Here is a 24,878-nt window from a genome sequence, read left to right as displayed (position 1 = left end):
CAGCTCTTATTGTTGCTTTAAGCCATACAAAATTCTCTACCTAAAAGCAAACATTTTTTTGCAATAAGGAAGTAATTGCAGAAATCAACTCTGAAATCTCCAAAATCTCTCTGATTTGTGGAGGATTTACTGAAAAAAAGAGTGGCAACATTTATTTGCCATTTCTTGAATATGGCAACAACACTGTGTTATTTGGTTTTTTTCGGGGATGAAACCAGTTTAACCAGTTTAAACATGCCAAAAGAAAAACAAACTAGTAGTGAATTTCTAACAAGAATGGCACAACTATACAAAGGTGTGCTTCGTACCGATAAAACGGTACTGTTTTGTATAGTGTGCAATTGTAAGCTAACAGCTAACAAAATATTCGGTGTAAAACAACATTTTGAAAGTACCAAACATAAAGCGTGTGCGGAAAGACAAAATAAGAATTCTGTGCTAACATTAATGGCAGAGCATGGCAATAGTGGACATATAAATATTTTCAATATGGATTTATGCAAAATGTTTCTATCGGCAAATGTTCCTACAAATAAAATAAGCCACCCAGCAGTAATAGGGTTTATGGATAAACATACGAAGAATACAACACCCAGCCAATCAACGCTTAGGAATAAATATGTTCCTATTCTATATGACAGCTGCATTGAAAAATTACGCCAAAAAGCAAAGAATAAATATATAGATGAGACTACTGATATTGAGCAGCGATTGATTGTGAATGCTATATTTGGAGTGTTGGATGATAGTGCAGAAGAAAGAGGCAAATCCTATTTATTAAAAGTAACAGAAGTTGAAAGAGCAAATGCATGTAGCATGGCTGGATTTTTAAACGATTCGCTTCAAATATTATGGCCAGAAAGTGAGTGCTTACAGTGTTTCTTTCATACAAATTATTACAATTTTATTTTTAGGAATTGAATATGAAAAACTCCTTCTTGTGGTAACAGATGCTGCCGATTACATACTCGCTGCAATGAGGTCTTTAAGTGTTGCAGCTAAGTGCTGCAGAGTATTATTGTGATTTCTTTGAAGAAGTTCGCTCTGTTGTCGATGATTTAAACAGTGAAGAATCAGAGGTTATAATTCAATCAAAAACAGCGTTTGCCAAGCATGGGATAATAGGAGAGTTAACATACATAAAGAACATCTTCTCTTGTATTGGAAAAGGCATTGAAAAGTTACAGACAAAAGGATTGCCTTTGAATAAAAGTGTAGGAATTATTGAAGACATTCAACTTCAACTAGATGAATGTAATGAAAAAAACTATAAAAAAAATGATGATATTTTAAAAAGAAATGGAGGTTTTAAATCTATTACGAATCTTTCAAATATTTTATTTCAAAATGGAGACATAACTGATGAATATGTTAAAAAATTATCTGCAAAAGAAATAAGTTATTCTAAGTATGCCCCTACAACATCAACAGATGTTGAAAGAAGTTTTTCCTCTTATGTCACTTTACTTAATGACAACCGAAGATCATTTACAGTCGACAATATTAAAAAACATTTAATTGTCGAAATAAATTATGAAATTCTTTTATAAATAAAAATTAAAAAACTAATTTTTCGTTTATTTTTTTTTGCATATTTGAAAGCTTATTTTGCATATTTATCAAGCATTTTATAGCGCTTAAAAAATTTTTTTTCGTGGATATTTTTATCAGCCCTGATCATCACACATTGAGGGAAGTACTATAAAGCTTGAAATAAGCCAGTCGGCGTTCAGAAATGGCGACATATTGTCCCCAAGCCACAAGTTAGGGGCCACAATAATATTTTGACGGATGCAGACGCACATCTATACCGTATACTTGAGGTAAAGCCTCACTTGCTCGTATTTGAGGACAATGGAACAACGTATACTTTACGTTCTCAATTGTCTCACCACTGCAATAATCGCATCAATCATCACTTTCATGTGAATGTTAATAAATGAAGAAATGTATCAAATATGCTTTAAAGCATCCATGTCTTGTAAGAATTTGAGTTAAATAAAAATCTTCGTCGCCGTGTGGTATTTTTAGCCATCCCATCGTCTTTGTCAACTTTTCACGGTCTCAGCTCGAGATTTTTCCTTTACAGTTCTATGTGGCAAGTCCATTACCGACTTTTTAATCTCTTTTGCTTAAATCTATGTAATCCCTCGATAACCAGGGCAGTATCTTCCGACACTGTACGAAATGCGGATCATATTCTTAGCGAGGACTTCAGAACTCCAGCCAAGAGTCTTCTCCTATTTTGCTTTGGTCCACTGGAATTATCCCTCATTTAGGTTAGTGCTCTACATATTTTTGAAACCTTTTAACAAGTGAAGGATAAGGGTTCTTTAAAGGATATTCTTGCATCAAGAGCAATTCCTAGATGTTTAAGGGTTGGGGTTTAGTCATTTGTAGTTTTTGAAATGTGTCACTTTCAATGAATTTTTTTTGATTATCACACTGGTATTAGATGTCTGAACTCAAATTTATCTAATTTTTTCTGTTAAACTTGAAAATCAAGCATATTTGAGTAATATGTTCTCTAGAGAAGATTTTCTACGTTATTGAGAATGATTTGACCGTAAAATTCTGATAACTTTAACAAAAACTATTTTTTGCTTCTCCTGAAGATTTGTCATTTTTCGTGTTGTGACTCTTTCGTAGTTTTTATAAAATTTTCAGTCAGCATTTACATAGTGGTTAGAAGACTTTTGTTTGAAATTATTTTACCGAAGCACTTATATTGTTTAACGGGAGAGATGTAGATAAATTAGAATCAAATATTATACTTTTGAGTATCCCTATAGTAGATATTAGTAGATTTACAAATCTCACTCACTGCATTCAACAAACACAAACTTGTTTTCAAAGAAAAGACTAGCACTCATGATCCTTAAAATGAATTAGACAATAACGTGTTATATAATGTTTATGTAAAATGTTGATATCGTTATCCTTTGTTTAGTGTGTATTGTATTTCAGGGCCCTTGCATGGCGTATGAGTAACGTGCTGTCAAATACATGCATCTGGCCCTGTACGTATGCACTCATCCCATTTCCAAAGCCTTGATAATTATTAAATTACAATCCAGTGTCGCACATTTTTTCATAAGCCATAAGGTGAAGATAACTTTTGAAAATGTGGCTTAACTAGTTTATCCATTGTGTTCAAGTAAAATCATAAAATATATTTAATTTCTGCTAAAACAATTAAAGACGTTTACAACGTCACTAAAACACATAAAACAACATTAGGTTCTACCGAAATCTAGAAAAAGGTTTGAACATACCACGACTCAGTGCTTTGAGCTTCAGAAAGTTCAGCTCATCTTGATTAGTTGCTCAGGAAGGGCTTAGAATATTTGTTAAAATAAACTCGTCGCACTACAAGCCACAAAGAAAACTTGCGAGTTGTTGGATAGTGCCGTCTGAGAAATTGTTAATTCAAACTCTGTGACAAATTCAGATATGGTTTTATACTTATTTGGCTATGCTAAAAGGTTTTTGTATGTGTAAGTTGGTAGAACTACCCTTAATTACGATGTCAAATATGAACTATCGATCTGAACGATCTATCAACCAGTTTGTTTACAACAGCTTTTAAATGCAGCTTTTAAAATAGATAAATATATCGAACAAAGAAATTCAAATTTTTTATTTCTAACTCAAAATTTCGGGTGCAGAATCGTTGTGAATGTTGGAAAAGGCTTACGATAATTCAGTTTGAACATAGACGAGTGGTACAAAGCCTTCAAAGACGGTCGGGAGATCTTTGGAGACATGCCTCGTTCCGGACGACCTTCGACCTCTTCAACTGAAGAAAATATTAACACGTTCTACCCGGCGCATTTTATCTATGTTTCTATACATTGTGGGCACAAGATTGTCAAGTTGTTTGTATAACGGCACTTTTCTAATTGTTTTGTTTTAGAAAGAACTAAAAAAAATAAATTTTATTTATGTTGAAAACGCCTACAACAAATATAAATTTATAATTCTTCAATCTATTTTATTTCCACCACCGGTGGTCCATGCCGCCAGATAAGCATAGTGCCCGTGGACCACCGGTGGTAGGATAGCTTCCGTTAATATTAAGAAATGTTTTCAAAGCTTCCGTGTTCTCAATATCTATAAAGTTCAATTCCTCGTGACTTGGTGTCAACAGAGTTGTGCTCCTGGATCTGCAAATTAAGTTTTCCAACGCGTTGTAAAATTTCGGCGTTTATTAAAACTTGTTGTCGTTTTTCATTAATGGCAGCGTTATTTATACTTGTGCAGGATACTACTAAAGGATATTACTGGAAATATACTGTCGAACTATTTTTGAATCAAAAGCTTTTGTTACTGGGTAAAAGTGCATCACTAGAACAAATGGCTTCATTCAGTGATTTCTATATGCAATATTACCATATACAATATAATTACGCCATGAAACAACCATATAAAAACGAGTAAGATAGAGTTATGTTTGGATGTATCCGAACATTTTATACTTTACACAGAAAAGGACTGAAATACTCATATTTACATCCGTGACGAATTGACCAACCTTGACGAAACAAATGAAACGGACCCTAACACGGACAAGAACAGATGACAACGACACAGTTCAAATAGATCAGTCGCCGTGACCAAGTCGCAGATATTTAAAATTGAAAATGAAATTGTTTAAAATAAACTAATCGCTTTAAGATTAAATTGTAAAAACAGCTATTTGTATTACAACTAAATGTCAATTAAAAGTCGGAATATATGAAATCTTAAATGTTTAATAAAAAGCTTTCACATACCATCCCGGCGGCAAATTTTTACGTATCTCACACATTTAGTTATTGATTTACAGCGCTTTTAGTAGTTTTGAAAAGTACCGTTATATGGGAAGTGAAGGGGACTTTCATCCGGTTTCGACCATTTTCACACTATAGGCAGGAGTTTTTGTAGTATTTGCGCTGAGCCACGCCCACTGTTCCAAAATTTTTTTCTCACAGATGCCCTTGCAGCGACCCGCTGTGCCAAATATGAGTTTTATATCTTAATTAGGTGCTTAGTTAAGGCTTTTTATAGGTTTTCGGTTAAAGGCGATTTGTAGGCGTAGCAGTGGTCCGGTTACGCCCATCTACCAACTCGAATTCTTTTTTGTATACTGATACCAAGTTTCATCAAGATGTCTAAATTTTTACTCATGTTACAGTTTGCATGAACGGACAGACGGACGGACAGAAAGACAGTCAACCAGATTTCAATATATATATGTATATATAACCCTATATCTATATATACATATATATAATAAGTTTTAGGTGATATGTACAACCGTTAGGTGAATAAAACTAAAATACTCTGCAAGAGTATAATAATATATTATTAGTTCCTTTTCTTTTGCAAAACATAACACAAAACGTTGAAAATAAATTCACCATGTTCATAATATTTCCTATAATTAAAATATTTATTAAAATTTAATGTGAACCATTTTGTCAACATTATTGTAAATAATTTTAAAATATGATTCGTATGTGAATATGCTTTGGATGCAAGAACCGAATTGTTGTCTTATTCAATTAATTCGGAAGAACTTTTTGTAAAAACGCAAGAAAGCTTTTGAATCATGTGGGTAAATCGGTTAAGTAATTGGAATTCAAACCATCGGTTGCTTCGAAACGCTGTATCGATAAGAAAGACCAAGATCGAGTCGTCAATTTCACACCGTCCGAAGAGGTACCGAAAGAATTCCGCCTCTACCAGTTAGTTCGATATTGCTTTAGATGTAGATGAGATGAGATACATATGTTCGAAGTCTGTTCAATAAATAACGGATTTTTGGTTTTTTTTAAGATTTTATCAATTTGTCTACATTGATGTTGCCACCTTAAAAAATAGTCTACAACACTTCTCGAACTCTATTTTTGGGATATTCTTTAGCTCTTTCAGTGATTTTCAACTGTCTTGTGTCTCCAGATTACGAGCTTCAATTTGAGGCACCAAATAGTTAGTTATCATGGCGTGATAACGGACGCCATTGACGGTTTCGTTCTCACCGGCAACATTTTTTAAGAAATATGAACCAAAGATGCCACTGGCCACATAATCTGATCTGTCAAAAAAGGGCTATTGAAAAAGTAACTCTAAGGTCTCACCTGTTATGTATAATTATATGTGTATAATATTTTCCAATGAAAATGTTAATACTACTATAATAATAATATAATATTAGGTTAAATTTCGGGTGACATATCGTGTAATAAAATACTAATTTCAATTTAATGGAAAATTGCCATTACTCACCAAAGTGCCGCCTAACGTTAACTAATTTAAAAATGTGCAGCTATTTTTGACTTGATAATGAAAGTCATGATTTTAATTTCGCCAAATATTTTACTTACGTACATTTTAACGATCAGAAGCGACCGTTATCGCGCCATGATAATCAACTATTTGGTGCCTAAAATTGAAGCTCGTGAGCTCGGCCATATTGGGTTTCAACAAGACGGCGCAACTTACATACATACATTAAAAGTTTTTGCAAGATAAATAGAAAATGTAATTTAATATTTGTTATAGCATAGCAAATACACACAGAGATAATCCCGCGATTAATTTCAGCGCTAATGACTTTATGTCAACACCTCGGACGGCTGAGTGATGCGATACTAAGAAGTGAAAGATAGACAACGCTCCAGCTGATTTGTGTACACACATTTTAAACGAAGTCAATAATCATAAAGTGGATAAAGAGTAAAATTAAATTAAAACATCTCATAGTTCCACCTCCTCCAGCTTAATACATACATAAGTAGTAATGAATTTGAATTTTCTTGCAAATTAACTAAGTAATTAAGTATGTAGGGTAGATGTTTCATGAGGCACATATACCTTTAGGAGGTCCATTATGAAACCAACTGGACTAAAATCTCCTCACTGTTTAATGTCCTCTGTGAACCACTTTGAGCTCCTGATAAAGTTCAGCAATACAAAACAAATCAAATGTTTCGATTTTTCTCATATACAAAACCATGCATTCGCATGGAATATTTTTGCTACAGTTTCTTTTTCTTCTACTTCATGAGAGTTCTTATGCCTTCTTAGTCATGACACGTTTGTGATCTTGTTGAGCAAGTTATCGATTAAAGTTTATTGATTGAATATCTACAAGTAGCCATAGACACATATATACCTCTTTATCAGAGTCTAATTGTATGGTAGTGCCTGCTCTGATTAATACATCTACTTCACAGTTAACAGGAATAACACTATGTCCTGGAACTCATTGCAGGCTTAGTATGTTAGATCAACTAAAAGAGCAAGGCATTCTTGGCAAAGTTGGGTTAGAGCTTGCAATGAGCTGCATATACTTGCCCTTGGCCTAAACGGAATATCTTTCTTGTCGACTGCAACTAAACTAGCTCTGGGGTATATACCTCCAACTCTGACTGTTCCAGCGTCACATTTGTCAACGCAGCTCTGAATCTGGAAAAATTTCGTTCGAAATTAACCTCATCCCGCACAGCAATTATAATGCGGTTCTGGGCCCAATCAACAAATGATTTAGCGGGTGTCACACCCTTTGTCTTCGGCCTTTTAGCTGACGGCTTAGCCTCTTCAGCTGACTTCTGTATTTTAACTACTGCTGCTGGTAGCTCAAGCTTAGTATTGGTTAGAACCACTTTCGCGTACTCAGTGGACTCCTGAGGCTTCTACGTTATCATTTTATTTGCCTTCCGTGACGCCTTCAATGCTTGGAAATCGCGCTGGCAGCGCTGCATTCACGTAGAAGGAGCTTATTTTGAAAGTTTTTAAAAAATTGTAACGATGTGTTCAATAATATTTTTTAAATCGACTCAGTTTTATTACTTTCCGGACAATCCCTGTATTAAAATGAACACATTATTTAGTTGTACCTAGATCATCCTTTTGTTAATTACATCTCCAACACACGTCGTTTCTTCTATGTTAAGTGTGGAGGTGTCGTTTTTTGGGGTCAAATTCATTTCAGTTTCAATAGGTTGTGCCAGTTTTTACCGAGTAGAGTAAAGTGTATGTGTAAAGGGAGGCTTATCTCATTTAAACTCATATTGTTTATTTATGAAAGTAATAAATTACATAAACAAAAACATAAAATATAAATTTTTTTGTACTCAGAAATTGCATGTGTTCGCCATAAATATCATAAAATTGTATATTCGGAGTAAACTAGTTTCTATAAATATTATTTTGTAGGGCAAAAAGTTCTGTTTTACTAGTAAAAACTTATGAAAATACTATTCTGTCGTCTGAAATTGAGTTTGTACAAAGCGAAAGTGTTAATACGGGTTCACTCCTGTGTAAAGAATAGCATACATTTCTGTAATATAAATATGTTGTTTAGCAAATCATAATCTTTTTAATTATTCTATTTAAATTACATTATTATGAATTATTCGGCCCTTAAAGCCATAAAGTAAACTCTTGTAAAGTATTGAGTTGAAAATATTTACGCCGTGATAATCTTGCAGTCACGAGATATTCATTCGTATTATAGATTTGTTCACCTAATCTATAGTAAACTAAGCGAGATAAATATGGGGTTATATATATATATATATATATTATAATGTATATAAATTATCAGTTTGATGAGAAGAGTTGAAATGCGGATTACTGTCCTTCAGTCAGTGCATAGCTGTAACTTGAGTAAAAATTGAGATATCTTGATGAAACGTGGTATGTGGGTTCCTAGTACAAAAAAATTTCGAGTTCGTAGACGGGCGTAATCAGACCACTGCCCCTCCCACAAATCGTCATTAACCGAAAACATATAAAGTGCCATAACTAAGGGCTAAATTAAGATATAAAGCTATAATGTGGTACAGAGAGTGGCAAGTGGCAAAAATTTTTGGAAGAGTTGGCATGGCCCCACCTTCTAATAAGTTTAATGTATATATACAAATATCTTGAACCAATAAAGCTACAACAACCAAATTTTCTGAGTAGAAATATTATAAGAACTTCTATCGACAGTGTAAAAATGGATGAAATCGGAGGATAATTCCGTTACTACCCTTATAACGATACGGTTAAAAACTACTAAAAGCGCAATAAATCAATAACTAAATTCGCCAGAAACATTAAATTTTAACACCGAGATCGTGAGAGAGATTTATGGGAACTGATGTAAAAATTGGACAATGGGCGTGGAACCGCTCACTTTTTGGTGGAATCTCTTATCTCGCGACCCATTCCTACAAGTATATCACGTTGTAAATGACAAATTCGGAGCATAACCACGCCCACTTCTCTTATAGAAAAATTTTTAATTCCACTTGATTCGTTCCGTTTTCTGTACACAAATCAAGAAGCAATTAATATAACGGGATACTTTTCACGAATAATGTCTTTAGTATGTGCCACCTTGTGTCCAAAAATTGTGTAAGTCCAATAAAAAGTATGTAAGCCAAAATTCAAGCAAAAATTTCAGAGCTTCTGGGAGACTTTGCACCGCAGATAGAGGTCAATATGTGAGTTATCTCAATGAAAATGAGCTAGCCTGTTTTACTCATAACAGTGTATTTTTGTGCCTAAAATAGATAAATTTGAGCAAAAACTTGACCTAGCCCCTATATATAATAACTCATTTCAAGATTTTCGAAATTCCGACTTTACTCTATATAATTGGTTTTACACCTTAAGGTATTTCCCTGGCTTTGATTATTGCAGGTTTCAAGAGTATAAAATGTTCACGGATTCTCCTCTTCCATTCTTACATCCATAATCTAACGCAAATATGTTTCTCATGTTAAACGTTTTATGGTATAGTCGCCGAGAAAGTAATAATTTTTATATGATCGTTCTTATTTATGGTGATGCGAGGGAAAATTTATTGTTAGTATTTATTAACCTATCATTTATGTATGTTTCTTAATCTTCCAACTAAATTTCGTTTTGAAAACACAGAAAACATTTTAAACAACAACATAGTATATTAAACAGTAATAGGCAAGTTTATGTTACTCACCTGAATGAATTGTGCGTTCTTTGTGTGTTGCCATAAATTGTGCATCTAGAAGTGCGCCAGCTGTGTATCGAATTTATTTGATTTATGTGCAGTTTCCTAGCATCTGGATTAAATTTACTTGCAAATACACCGAGTTGTCGGAGTACTGCAATAATTTGTATTACATTCGGATACTTAACTTTGTTAATCCTATAATCTATGCAGTCATCCTTACTTACTTGTAAGACTCCACTGCGATAGACTTCTCCAACCAAGAAAAGTTATTACATTGTTTGCCAAAACCTAAAGGTGAGAGTAGATTAGCGGATGTTTATTTATCGTTTTTAAACCTTGCAATATTTTGTTACAAAAATAATGGTTTTGTTCACCTAACGGTAGTTTTTACCACCTAAAACCAATCGAGATATATATAGGATTATATATACTTGTATGACAAGTAAGAAAGTGCTAGGTTCAGCTGTAACCGAACATTTCATACACTTGCAATGTACATGAATAAAATCCGGGAAAATAACTTCAGGTGTTGACAAAATTCAAATTAATATCTTACTATATTAACGTATAATATTGGGCTTAAATTCAATTAGCTTAATAGTCATTATTATTATATTATTTTCAAATATGATATACATATCTGTTATAAGTTTAACCGAAAAGGCTAAGTTCAATATATTGAGTTAATGTGCAAAATAGGAACCACAGAAACAATGGTATTAAGGATTTTATATTTGGGCCAAGAAGTAAACCAATTCCATTCATATGCAACGCTAAACAACATACATTTCACGTAAGTTTGCTCACTGAAATTTATTAAAATATCACAAAATTAATGAAACACTATTTTCATTAAGAGAATAAAACGCTTGAGTGACATTATGTTATTTTACGTAAGTATGCATACATACATATATAAATGGGTACAACTTTCTGGATTTACTCTTTCCGGGAAATACTATGTATGAAGTAGTGAAAGCAGAGTCCAAACGTTAATTTAGTTACTTTAATTGCTTCGAGTGCTTCATAATTTGAGTGACTTACGTTCTGCTACAACTTTAATTAAATTTGCTGCCATTATTGATGTGCTGATGAAATTGACATTTAGGGAAGATTCCTAAGTGAACATGGTCAGTACCATTACATGAATTTGCCAACATACCTTTAATTTAATTTCGCTAAATACTTTTCTAAAATTTTAATATTTTTAATCGATTTATAAAAACAAGTGTAGGAGCATAGAGCCATCTGTAGAAGGAAGACGAAGGATAGGATAGTTCACGTAAATAAGAAAAGTTCTATGAGTCCCATTGGGAGTAGCCACAAACGATTATTTTACATATGGCTCTAGTAGCGATCTTCCAGTATTAGGCCGAGTATTCTCTGAAAAGTCAAAATACATGTGTTTGAAGGCGAGCTAAAGTGAGAAGGCGAACCATCCATCCCCAGGGTTGTGCGTTGGGTTTGGCGCCCTAACATCAAATCGGACCACTACCTTGTTGCAGCCAAGATTCGCACCCGCCTCTGTGCAGTAAAAAACGCACGCCAACAAACACGATTAAGGTTCGACGTTGAGAAGCTGCAATCATAACAGATAGCCAAACGAGTTTCTACTCGGCTTGCACTCCTGCTCTTTGAGAGCACTCGTCAACAACTCGGTATAAGGCAACTGTAGGACGGCATTTCAAATTCCTTACGTACAGCTGCAACCGAAACCATTGGTTTTCGGGAAATGCAAAAGAACAGCTGGTACGACAAGGAGTGCCGTGTTGCTGTGGAGAGAAAAAAGACTGCCTACCTCGTAACGTTGCGACCGACCACAACACGTGCAGGATGGGATAGATGCAGAGAGTTGAAGAGGGAAGCGAGACGTATTGATGCTTGACAAGCTGGCCGACAGAGGTCGTGCTAAAAAGTTCTACGAAAAGACCGAGAGCGTGTTTCACTGATATCGGTGTATCTCAATTCGGGCAAATTGCGGCTTGCGAATTACATGTAGTATTGACAAAACTAATTAAAGCTAGTCAATACTACTCAAATTGCCAAATAGTTATATTTATTTTCGGCAGTCTAACAAGGTTTTTACCGAATATATCAGTCAGTGAGTATTAAAATTGTTTTAAAATATACTTTCGAGCTGCCAAGACATGAATGAATTTCTCGGGTATTGATTCTTGCAAGTTGCAAGAGTATAAATTGTTCGGTTATAACCGAACTTAGCGCTATTTGTTAAGACCTGTCAAACACAGTGAACAACTTCCTATTCCAAAAGCACCAGAATCTTGGAGTCTCGATGAAGAACTAGAATCGACTAGCTCTTCAAGTGATGTTACAGAAATCGCATAGGAAATGACAACCGATCCTTTATTTGATTATCTTGAGAATGGTTGGACAATGTGTGGAGACCTAAAAGTAATAGCCCTTCTTGTTGGAATGTAACAAGGATATACGAAATATTGTCGCTTCCTTTGCGAATGGGACAGCCGTCCGAGAGACTATCAATATGTACAGAAGCAGTGGCCAGTATGTCAGGCACCCACTCCGGGCCAAAAAACGTTACCAGTGAATCTGTAGTTCATCCCAAAAAGGTATTACTACCACCTTTGCATACTAAAATCGGTTTAATGAAGAATTTTGGTAAGGCAATGGACTGAAATGGAAGAGGGTTTTTATATCTGAAACAAAAATTTCCAAGAGTGAGTTATGCACATATTAAGGAGGGCATATTTGTGGGTCCGCAAATAAGAGAACTAATCAAAGATACAACATTTGAGGAAATGCTCAATAAAACTTCTTGGAAATGTGAAAGCTGACAATTACAAAGATCTTGTGACTGAACTACTTACTGCCTATAAAAAAAATGGGTTGCAACATTTCCTTTAAAATTCACTTTCGGGTCTCCCATTTGGATTTTTTCCCCGCCAATTTAGGAACGATTCCACCAAGACATTTCTACTATGGAGAAACGGTACTAAGGAAAGTGGAGTGCCAGTTTGCTTGCTGATTACTGCTGGACATTGTTAACGGATACTCCAAAAACAAAATATCGCCGAAAAACATCGACAGTAACATTTTAAGGAGCTCTTTGGTTAATAAAATAATATAACAATAATATATCTATCGCTGTTTTTTTTTAAACAAAAATCCTCATAGCAAAAAAAAAACAAACTATAGGTAACAGAAGAAATCTCTAACTATTTTTTGCATTTGTGGCAATTATTGTATATTAAACTCTTTGTTCTGTCAATGTCACAAAAAAACAAGTGGATTTTTGTTTACCAGTGTTATTTAATTGGGTAATAACATTTCATCAAGACACCTGCTACTGGAAGAAAGAACGTCATACGTAAAATGCATTTACTTTACAATTTGTGTATGCAGAATTGATAACAATTCAATAATGATTAATTAACGTAAAGGACGTGGTGGGCGTTGTGGTAAGTACACATGGTTTATGTAGAATGTTGCTCATACGCCATGTCACCGTCCACGTAATACAAAATGCTCCCACAAGAGGAAAAAAAATTTAGATATACCTGTGATGCACATCATGTATGTAAGCGCCATTTAAACATCACCTTATGCTTGCCCTTACACTCAAGAAAGACCTAGTCACTAACGTATGTAGTCATTTGCATTGGCAAAGCTGTTGCTGTTGATTGATTATGTGGTTTGTAGACTTTTATGAAAATAAAAGCATAATACGCAATGGCGCTTTTTTCCTTAGAGGATGGCAGTTCAATAAGTGTATAATAAAGTATTTCAAAATAAAATAAAATACATTTTTATAATGTGTTGTGTCACAGATAGTTTTAACAAGTGAAAGGCATTCGTTAACAAGCCAGCAAACGCGGTAGTGCTAGCAGGCGTTGGGAAATAAATTCAATTGTCTTTTGAATATTTTATGATTCGGTCGAAAATAATTTTAAAATAAATCTGTATTCGTTTAATTTTATCTTGAAATAAAACATCTTTGTATAGATTTAATAATAATTTCAAATAAACGGACATTCTTGATTTCATTTTTTTACAGAAAATAGTTACAGTACCATTTTAACTATACGCTGATTTATTCCTCACTTACAATTATTTAATAACGAAGATAATTATATACATATGTATATACTTAATGAGTGGACACATAAGCCAACAACCGATTTCACCACTTATGGTATCTCAAGGATAATAAAGTCTCCTGCTTTTACCAATAAATAAAGTACTTGAAAAGTTGTGGTAATTTTTATTTCGAGACTTTCATTGGTATTTCATTTATGCAAGTGTACTATAAACTGAAAGAATCAAATGAATTTTAGTATTATAAAGTAAGAAAAAAAGACTAGGTTGCAGTTGGATTTAATATCAAAGTGACTTAAGTACTCGTAGTTCATCAACATGGATATTCTTCTGAAGGTGAACAAAGCCATTCCCTTTATCTAAGTTGTACATCCTTCCTTTAAATATTTAAGCATCATTTTGTTTGAGAAATTGAGTTATCGCACTTTAAATAGATTAAATAGACCATAGTTGTACTGTATCCAGCGAAGAATCTTTAAACTCACAAAAGCATGCAGTTGCACTGTCTGCATATTCCAAAAACATCGAGAAACAGCACTAAGCTCTGTGATAGCAGAGATTGAAAAATCTTTGAAGATGGCTATCCTAGACATAGAAGGTGCTTTCAATAATATCCAGCCTAAGGCCGTACTAAGTGCGATGAAAATTTTGGGCATCTTTAAACCTCTCGTGAAATTATTTGAACAAATGCTCATGGGCAGGTCAATAATCTCAACGATGTGCAGATCTATCCAAAGAGGTTGAACTTGAATACTAACAAGACAGAGCTGATATTATTCACAAGGAAACACAATATTTCAAAAATTGAGCCACCATTATTAAATGATACCAGGCTAGTAATAGGAGAGAAAGCAAACTATTCAATGGAAACCAAAATCAAGAATAAAAAGCTACAGTTACAGCACTTTGCACGCGTAAAAGAAAGGAGCGGGCCAAATGGAAATTAAGTCCTAGGATAGCTCATTGGCTTTTCACTTAGGTTGTTATATATGATATATATGGGTATACACAACTAAGCGAAAAAACATCAAGATAAGGAAAAAATTTAATAGGTCAATAAAAAAAAACTGACACATACGAACGCCAAACCCTTTGAGGGTTTTACTATACTGACCTAGTACCATCACCCTGACTTGGAATTTCTCACCCCCCAGACAATAATCCCAAAAATGTTCCACAGTGTAATAGATAAGCAGTATGGCGTATTTAAATCATAGAAAGAGCAGCCAGTATATGCATCAATGGAGCTCTTAGAACAACGCCAAGTCAGGCAACAAACGTCATTTTACAGTTACTGCTAACATACTTCTTCTGTAAGCAACTGGCAGCGAAGTTAGCTCGAAGGCTGAGAAAATCCTCCCAATTAATGGGCTGTAATAAGGAGCATTCTAAGATACAAGTAAGACCATGCTTTTACTCAAAACCACGGACGTTAGAATTCCTTTTATAAATCTCTAAAGTCTCCTGATAAACAGGAGCATAGTGATATCCTTGTCAACTGTGAAGAAGACGAACTAGCCAGAGCAGTTACTACCAACAACTACAATTAGACTCCGGTAAAGGGGGAATTTCTATGCCTTTGATTACATGTAGATATTTAGTCGACAAATATTTTAAAAATGAGTCTCGGCGAAGCCAATCACTGACTTGCTAAGCAAGCAAAACGTGGCATGAATGGAATACGAGCCGCTCATACCCACTAATAAAAGTCAAAAGGAATGTTATAAAAAGTATAGTAGGCCAGCTAACAGGTCACTATCTGATTGGCAGGCATGCCAGCTGACCAGGAACATCAGCAGGCTATAAAACATCTTCAATGCATTTATTGCACGAGAGCAATAGTGTGAAATGATATTAGTCTCTGAGGTGCCACTTAGAGTCTTATCCGTGTCATCAGATAGCCACTCTACTGACATATGTTTCTATATGCATACAACCCGAATTTCCCTAACAACCTACTACCTCTCCAGCTTACCATATAGTATAGCATCAACATAAGTCAAAAGATGTTTATTTTAAAATCATTTGTCACTGGAAAAAACATATTATTTTTATACTTTTGTTGTAAAAAGGTATGTGTCATTGCTGAATTATGTTTGCTCTAGCTGTACTTGCAGTCATATCCTATTCGAAGCTATTTATAACACATGTACTTCTTTGCATTACTCAGTAAATTTTTCTTGCCAAAATCAGTGTCACTTACTCTTTTTACACAAGCTTATGCATGTGCGCCAACATTAGATATTTTATTTGCTACAGTCATGATGTCTACTGACTTCCTACTAAGTGCCTCTTACACACCTAAGTTTTGTGTTGAAAATATTATAAAACAAGAAAAAACTTCGGTTGCACCAAAGGTAATATACCCTTCACAGGTGCATTTCTTTTAACTATGTGTCCAGTTTGTATGGAAGCTAGTATATGCTGTAGTAACCCGATCTGAACGATTTTTACGGAGATTATGTTATTACCAATTTTTTCCTATATTACATTATTTCTATGAACAATAACTCATACCAAATTTCGTGAAGATATGTATATCGTCAAATAAGGAAGTTTCCAATGAAAGCATTTAATTCCGATCGTTCAGTTTGTATGGCAACTATGTGCTACAGTAAGTTGATCTGAACAATTTCTTCTTATATTACATTATTATTGTAGCAAATAATCTGTGCCAACTTTTGTGAAGATATCTCATTAAATGTGAAAGTTTTCCATATAAGAACTTGTTTCCAATCGTTCAGTTTGTATGGCAGCTATATGCTATAGTATTCCGATATCGGCAGTTCCGACAAATGTGTAGCTTTTTGAAGATAAAATGACGTTTGCAAAATTCCAAAATGATGTCTTAAAAACTGAGGGACTAGCTCGTATATATACAGACAGACGGACGTCTGTCTGTCTGAACATGGCTAAATCGACTCACTTCTACATACTGATCACTTATATATAATGTATATACTTTAAAGGGTCTAAGACGCATCCTTCTGGGTATTACAAACTTCGTGGCAAACTTAATGTACCCTGTTAAGGGTATAATGAGAAGGTTTTATAGGCTTTTCGTAACTCCCATTACATCCAATTGTTCTCGCTTATTGGCGCATAATTTTTTATTTAAGCATATGTGAAGACGATGACTTTAACATACACATACAAGTACCAATACATTTAAATATTAGCAATGCAATTTCACAAAATCTCCATTATCAACAATGTCACTTCTTATTCTTCCGACCTGCTCTTATGTGCTACACTACGTTTCTGTATCGCCATGGCATACACTATTGTACTTAAAGCAGAAAAAATAGCCTATTTCAAAATCGATTTCTATTCGTTCGAATCGATTTACACATCATCCAGAAAAACCAAGGGTCTGGCCTGGTTTGCAGGCTGTTGGAACCAGCAGCCTTGTGCAAAATGTGACGCGTATCATTCGCCAGTTACCAGTCGACTTGCTCGAACGAGTCATCGAAAATTGGACTCAACGGATGGATTTTAAAGAGATATTCTCTAAAAAACAACTGGCAAAAATTTTTTTTTTAAATTATAGAAAACATTCCCCATTAAATTTGAAGTTTCTGTGATTTTTCTTTAAAAAAGTAGTGAACCTTGACTGTGGTCCAAATATTCAGTACCTAGAGACTTGAACAGTTTTTGTTGGCTTTGGACAATTTTTAGTCATAAGGTGACATGATTTGAAGGCTTTATTCGTGCAAAGTTTTATCCCGTTATATTGATTGCTTCTGGATTCGTAAACCGAAGAGAAGAAAGTCAGATGGCATTTAAAATTGTGTTATATGGGGAGTAGGCATGCTTGCAGTTCGAATGAAAAGTACCACATTTGGTTGAAATCGGTCATGCGGGCCCGGGATATGTGGTTTCACATAAAAGCGGGCGGTGTCACTCCCATCGTCCAGTTTATCCCGGCTCTTATTAAGCATTCTCTCACCATCTCGTGTAAAATTTTATGTCTTTGTCATATTTAGTTATTGATTTGTCGCATTTTTAGTAGTTTTTAACAAAACCGTTATGTGGGGTGTGAATGGGGTTATCTTTCAATTTCATCCATTTTTAGATCGTCATTGCAATTTAGTGCTTTTACTGTTTCGACAGCATCTTCATTTAAATTTATATAACCTTATATCTGTCTCGATTAGTTTTAGGCGACACATACAACCGTTAGGTAAAGAAAGCTATTATACTCTATAGCAACACGTTGCAAAAGTTTAAAAAGGAATGATAATGTATATAATGGTATGCAAGAATTTTTAGTATTTTTAGTATGAGTTATAAACATCGGAAAAGAAATCAATCTACAAAATCTCTGGTGACCAAAACTTGCTCATAAAGCTATCCAAACGAAAATACTTTCACAAATGTATGCAAACAGAACAAATAGGTTTTTCGGCAAAATCAATTTATTTTATTCAAAATAGTCTCCTTCTGCTTCAATACAGCGTTTTGCATGGTCCAAAAGCATGTCGAACGAGTGTTTTAGCTCGTTGGCCGGTATGGCCAACAGTATGCCAGTGCAAGCCCTTTGAATGGCCTCTAGTCTGCATAACGCCTTCCTTTCATGGGCAAATGCACTTTTCCGAAAAGGAAGAAGTCGCACGGTGCCATATCAGGTGAATACGGGGAGTGGTTAATGGTTAAAATGCGATTTTTGGTCAAATCGATCAAGCGTTGATCGATGAGAGCAATTTTTGGTCGTCATTCAATTTGTGCGGAACAAACTGAGCACACACCTATCGTAAGCCAAAATGTTCGGTCAAAATGCGATAAATCGATGTTCAATTCCATTTCCATGAATATTTATGATGATGACGGCTGATTTTGGATGAAGTCACGCAGAGTTTCAATGGAATTTCCGGTGATCACGGATTTTGATTGGCCCACATGTTGATTGTCATTTATGTCCTCAAGACCACTTTGAAAACGTTGAAACCACTCGTGCACTATGCTACGGGATAGGCAATCATCGCCATAAACTTGTTTCATCAATTGAAATGTTTCGGTAAAAGTTTTATGAATTTTAAAACAAAATTTAATGTTGCCCTTTGTTCGAAGCTCATTTTCGCGCCGATAACACAAACATACTGGCACTTAAAACACAATAACTTCTCTTCCAATTGTTGAAATGTTAAGAAATTCTCACTGGAAAATCGATAAAGATCGCAAATTCTAACGCATCTGTCGACGTATAGATGGCACCACCAGGGGCACTAGATTCAAAAAGTCCTGTTTACTTTGGAACGCTCCTTGTAAGTAAAAATTGTTTACCTGTAGCTGAAGTGTTTAGTGTTTTTATTATGAAGCAAGGTTGGAGGAAATAACTGCGACACAGACTATGTGTTTTACGTAACAGCAACATGTTGGAGCGAACACTGGCTTTCACACATCGGCCACCTTTTGTACACCTTTGTCTTTATGGTGCCAAAGACTTTACAGAACATAGACCACAGAAAAGAATTAACAAATATTTTAAGTAGTGACACCTTTTGTGTTTGTTAAGTCTAGCTCTAAGGCACAATATCTATATATATTATATATGTATGTCATACAGAGGCTATTACGGATATCATAAATCAAAGAGATACCTAGAAAATACCAATATTGGTATACACATACCGTATACACGAAAGCAGGAAAAAGTAAGTAAGGGTGAAATTCGGGTACAACCGATCATTTCATACTCTTGCAACTTGCGAGTGTCAAATCCGAGGAAATTCCTTCATGAGCTGGCTAAACTTTATATTAAAAGATATGTTGTTAAAGAATTCAACGATAATTATTCAAATTCAAACTTAAACTTAATTTTATTGCTATATCTTACTTAGTGTCAGCTAAAGTTATAATCTTCCTAAATTGTGATATAAACACGGTCGAAGAGGTTAAATATAACACTGGTACACAGTGGTTTTGTTGCCCTGGATATGAGACTAATTTTAGACATATTTATGCTCACAATTCACGAAACTATAAATGATTTTGTAAGAATTGCTCTCAATTTTTTTTTAAATCTTAATTTTTATTTTTATTCAAAAAAAACGGGAAAACAAGAAATAAAATGACATAAATGTTGAAAATATTAGTTTTATTTTGAAAGATTAACAAACATTGAAGTAAATAGAGAAAAAAATGTTCTTCCATCACTTGTAGATCCTGGTGGAACCGCTCCCCCTGTTCTTCACTATAATTCCCTAAATTATCCGGGAATTTATCTAGATGATTGCGAAGATAGTGTAACTTTATACTCATATTTGCTCCTAGAGTCTGAAAATTTGTCAGCATATTTTGCACAATTGTTTCATAATTTGGTGCTTTATGATTACCTAGGAAATTTTCGACTACCAATACAAAACTTTCCCAAACTTTACTTTCCGGAACAGTCATGACTTTGATAAAATCTGAGTCTTTCATCATTAGCCGTATTTGAGGACCATCAAATATTCCACCTTTTAACTTTTCTACACTAAGCTTAGGAAATTTTCTACAAATGTAATTAAAACAGTCTCCGTCTTTGTCTAATGCTTTTACAAATTGCTTGATCATTCCTAACTTAATATGTAATGGTGGGAGTATGATTTTGTCTCTGCTTACCAATGGCTCTCTGATTACATTGGCTTTCCGACATTTAAAGAATCTCTCACAGTGTGATGTTTCGTTGTTGTTTTTTGTTAAATAAACACCGCAAATATAACAAAACAAATCAGTACTATATTTACACTTTCTACTTGACGAACTCATATTTTAAAAGAGAAAAGAAATATACTATATTTAAATATGTGCAGTGATTGAAACGAAATATTAACTTATCAGAACTTATTTAGATTCACGTAGAGGTACTTCGTATTGTCGAATAAGTGCGATCTCAGCTGTTCTGCGGAGTAAAGGGTGGGGATCGCTAAGAGTGGGGATCTCGTGATGTTTGCATGCGCGAAAAAGTTGTGCAGAAGCCTAATCATGACTGATAAAATCGATTTTTATGAATAAAAAGCTGATTATTGTTCAAATTATAAGATTTGTGAAAATCATAAAAATAAGAGCACATTCAGTACTTTCATATATGTGTATATTCGTGATCTGGACACTTGAAAACATAAAAATTCTCACAGATATCCAGGGCAACAAAAAAATATGCTGTGTAATATATTTAGTTGAAGTGGAAAATCTCAAATAGTGGCTCGAAATTCATTATATTATTTAGCAATTCCATTCTAATTTAGCGCTACACGACAAAATTTTTATTTATTTAACTTTATCTATTTAATTTCATTCAAATATCACACATTTTGACCAACGTTTATGGTATGGGGTGCCAAAGAAAAGGACGATTTTGACTCAGCTTACGTACACTCGAGGCGATTTAAAATATTCATCATATCGTCGGTAGATGTTCTTGTATTACTTACGCTAGGCGAATTTGGTTGTTGTAGCTTATGTGGTTTAAGCAATATATACATTAAAATTATTAAGACGTAGGACCGCGTCACTTCTTCAAAGTTTTTTGCCCACAGATGCCCCTTGCTTCTGCAATTCCTTGTGACAAGACAGAGTTTAATATCTTAATTAAGTGTTAATTTATGGCACTTTATAAGTTTTCGGTTAATAGCGTTTTGTGAGCATGGCAGTGGTCCGATTACGACCATCTGAGAAATTTACACGCACACCAATTTTCATCAAAATTATCAAATTTTTACTCAGCCCGTTTAGTTTTATTATCTTTCTTGTCCTTATTCGTAGAAAGTGCGAATAAGATAGATCAAAGATGAGTTAACTGTTTGTTTTATTGTTATTTTAATAAATGTGTTATTATATTTATAATAGTAAATTTGTGAGAAATCATTTTTTGCCTTTGTGCTAAAAAATCGACCACTGTGCATTGTCGAGTACTTGCCGACCTTGCATCACAACTCCAAACTCGTTTGCCGTAAGATTCAGAATTATCAAAGCATATTTCCTAAGATGTCGAGTATCAAATGATTCTATTGTCCTGTAAAAAAGTTATTTTAAAATTTTCTCATTTCACTTTATTAATAACAGTAAACAAAATTTACAAGCTTTTGACCTAGGAAATTCTAACTGTGGCTTAAATGAGAATTGATGATCTCTTCTCATTTTCACATTACTCACGTTGACAGATGAGTTTGCAATGGAGAAATAATTTGGCTTATAAAATACTTGTTGCACAGAAGTTGTCAACAAAATGTCTCAGGAGGTAGGAGGCAAATGTAAAAATTGCGAACAATATGCTAGGTTTCGTGTGGTTGCCGCTCTGAATTTCGATTTCCTTTTGAAATCTAGTAAAGGGAAAGTGTTTTGTATGCTTAGTAAATACTGAAATGGTCTGAACAAATAGGTCTGCTGAAAATAAATCGAATGCGAAGTTTATAAAAAAAATAACAAGAATGAATGTTTAATTTTCTTTATGCATAATAGTTTTCAATTGAATTTCAGTTTAACTTGCCTGCATTGAGTTAGATATTCAGACTTAGCGAATAGTCTTAGAATTTAACACTGTTTTTACAAACGCAGGTAAACCTCCTACAACTCGGTTTCCGATAACGCGTTTTCGCTCCAACGCGGTTCCCAAAATGCGGAAATTTTCTTACAAAGCCACTCTAACAACGCGATTTTTACGAAAATTTTTTCAAATATTTGCTGTTTTGATTTGAAAAAGGTTTTCTTGCCCAAATAAAATTCTTTGCATTTTGTCCATACTTTAATACCTATCTTTTTTATAGCATTGCCACCCAATGAACTGATTGAAATTTCTTATGTAAAAGACTTTATCAGATATATATGTAGAGGTTATGTCAGGTAGGCTTTGTTGCCTCTATGTGGACTTCATAGCAGCATAAGTATTAGCTGATGAGCACCAAACGTCCCGCTAGTTGAGAATCATATTCACATTGTTACGTATGTACATACGAGTGTAGTTTGGGTGCAACCGAACATTGTATACTTTTGCAACTTGCAGAAATCAAAGCCAGGGTGTATACACCTTAAGGTGTATAACGTCAACCAAAGGATCGGAATTCAAGCAATTTGATATATACAAGTACATATAGTATATTGTATAATAAATGTAACTCATACACTGACCGATATATTCAAAATTAGGTTTGTTAGAAAATCAAAAACCATTATAAAATTGGCACCTTCTGTGTCCATGCAGCACTGCCAGCGCGATTTCCGAGCATTGAAGGAATGGCCTTGATATCCGAGGTATGAGTCCGAGGTGGGCCACATCTGGGTTGTAGGGCCGTTGCCGAAGCGTTGGGATGCCGGTCCTGGTTAGGTAGCTGTTCACAAGAAGGGCGGTGTGAGCCGGGGCGTTGTCGTGGTGCAAATTCCAATCGGTTGCGATGTCTTGTCGGATCCGATTGACCCTTCGCTTTAGTCTCTTGAGGACTTCCACGTAAAACTTGACGTAGACGGTTTGTCTAGGAGGAACAAATTTATGATGCCTTTGATGTCAAAAAAGACAATGGGCATCGTTTTCACTTTGGATTTGCTCATTCTCCCTTTATTGGGCGCGAAAACACCACCGATAGAGGTGAAACCAAAACACACCACTTTTTGCTAAAGCTACATCTAGGGAAGCCTGCTTGATTATATCAAACGTCTCTGTCACAGATTAGCCGAGTTTCACACAGAATTTAATCGCGTACCTCTGCTCTAACGAACGCTGCATTTTCGTTTGTTAGTTTGGAGTCGGTGCGCGGACGCAACGAAGTACAGTCGCGGCGGAAGAAACTCAGTCCTATTACTTTCCGGATGAACCCTGTAGATACTAGGGTCCACATACCCTGTACCTAGGGTCTTCAACAGTTAAAGAATTAAATGGGATTTAAAATTGTGCTATATGGGCAGTAGGCGTGGCTGTATTCCGATTTCGGCAATGTTCGCAAAATGACATAGGGACGGAAGAATGCCGCGAACAAAATTAGTTGAAAGCGATCTGGTGGGCCCCAAGATATGATCCAAATTAAAGTTTCATATTTTAATGAAATGCTTAGTGATGGTACTTTATACGTTTTTGTTAATGACATTTCGTGGGCGTGGCAGTAGTCCGATTATTCCTATTTACGAGCTCCGCCATACTTTGCTGTCAAGCAACGCGCATAGCAGCTTGTACAAACGAACGGACATACATTCACCCGCATTATTCTTTTCTGATCTTCCTGATCATATATATAACCCTATATCTATTTCGCTGAGTTTTAGGAGATACGTACAACCGTTAGGTGAACAAAACTATGTTTCAACTATGAAAAGTATTCAAAACTCACAAGAACCAAAACAATATGACCCCATGAAAAGAGTGCACTCAAATGAATAATTTTTGGCTGCTTTTTCAATTCACAGCCTCTAAATGGCGTCACAAGAAAGATAACATCACAATAATCAATACAAAATATACAAAACGAAAAAAAAAACGATTTTTGGTATAACTTGTTATTGCACCTAAACTTAATTGATCCACTGTCTGTGTTCTAAGCTTCGTGTTGTATATTTTTCAGAATAAGCTATTATACGAATAATGAAGCTGTTACAGGGTCATTGCTCAGCTACCGTATTTGTCAGATTTGACTCCATGTGACTTTTTTCTGTTTTCGAAATTGAAAATTCCGCATGAAAGAACGCACCTTATTGTTAATGAAATTTATTGCGTAATTGGAATTAACACATGTTTTGAAAAAGTCAGTTGCCTTTTTCAGCTATTGTGTTGAGTGCGTAGTGCAAACAAGCGAATGGATTGGTTACATTGTTTTTAATGGAATTTAGTTTATGGATTTTAATTTATTTATGATATTTAGATAACTTT

General features: G+C 34.7%; 1 protein-coding gene across 1 annotated transcript; it reads left to right on the top strand.

The window, feature by feature from the left end:
• Window positions 1–270: 270 nt before the first annotated feature.
• On the top strand, window positions 271–1,484 carry LOC120766246 (CGG triplet repeat-binding protein 1-like). The gene is made up of 2 exons (XM_040091627.1): window positions 271–862; window positions 915–1,484. Exons 1-2 carry the CDS (start codon window positions 277–279, stop codon window positions 1,022–1,024), a joined length of 696 nt encoding a protein of 231 aa, XP_039947561.1. The 5' UTR covers window positions 271–276; the 3' UTR covers window positions 1,025–1,484.
• The last annotated feature ends 23,394 nt before the right edge of the window (window positions 1,485–24,878 follow it).

Source organism: Bactrocera tryoni, chromosome 1 (genome assembly GCF_016617805.1).
Source record: "Bactrocera tryoni isolate S06 chromosome 1, CSIRO_BtryS06_freeze2, whole genome shotgun sequence".
NCBI classification, from domain to species: domain Eukaryota; kingdom Metazoa; phylum Arthropoda; class Insecta; order Diptera; family Tephritidae; genus Bactrocera; species Bactrocera tryoni.
This window is presented reverse-complemented; position numbering and strand designations above follow the sequence as displayed.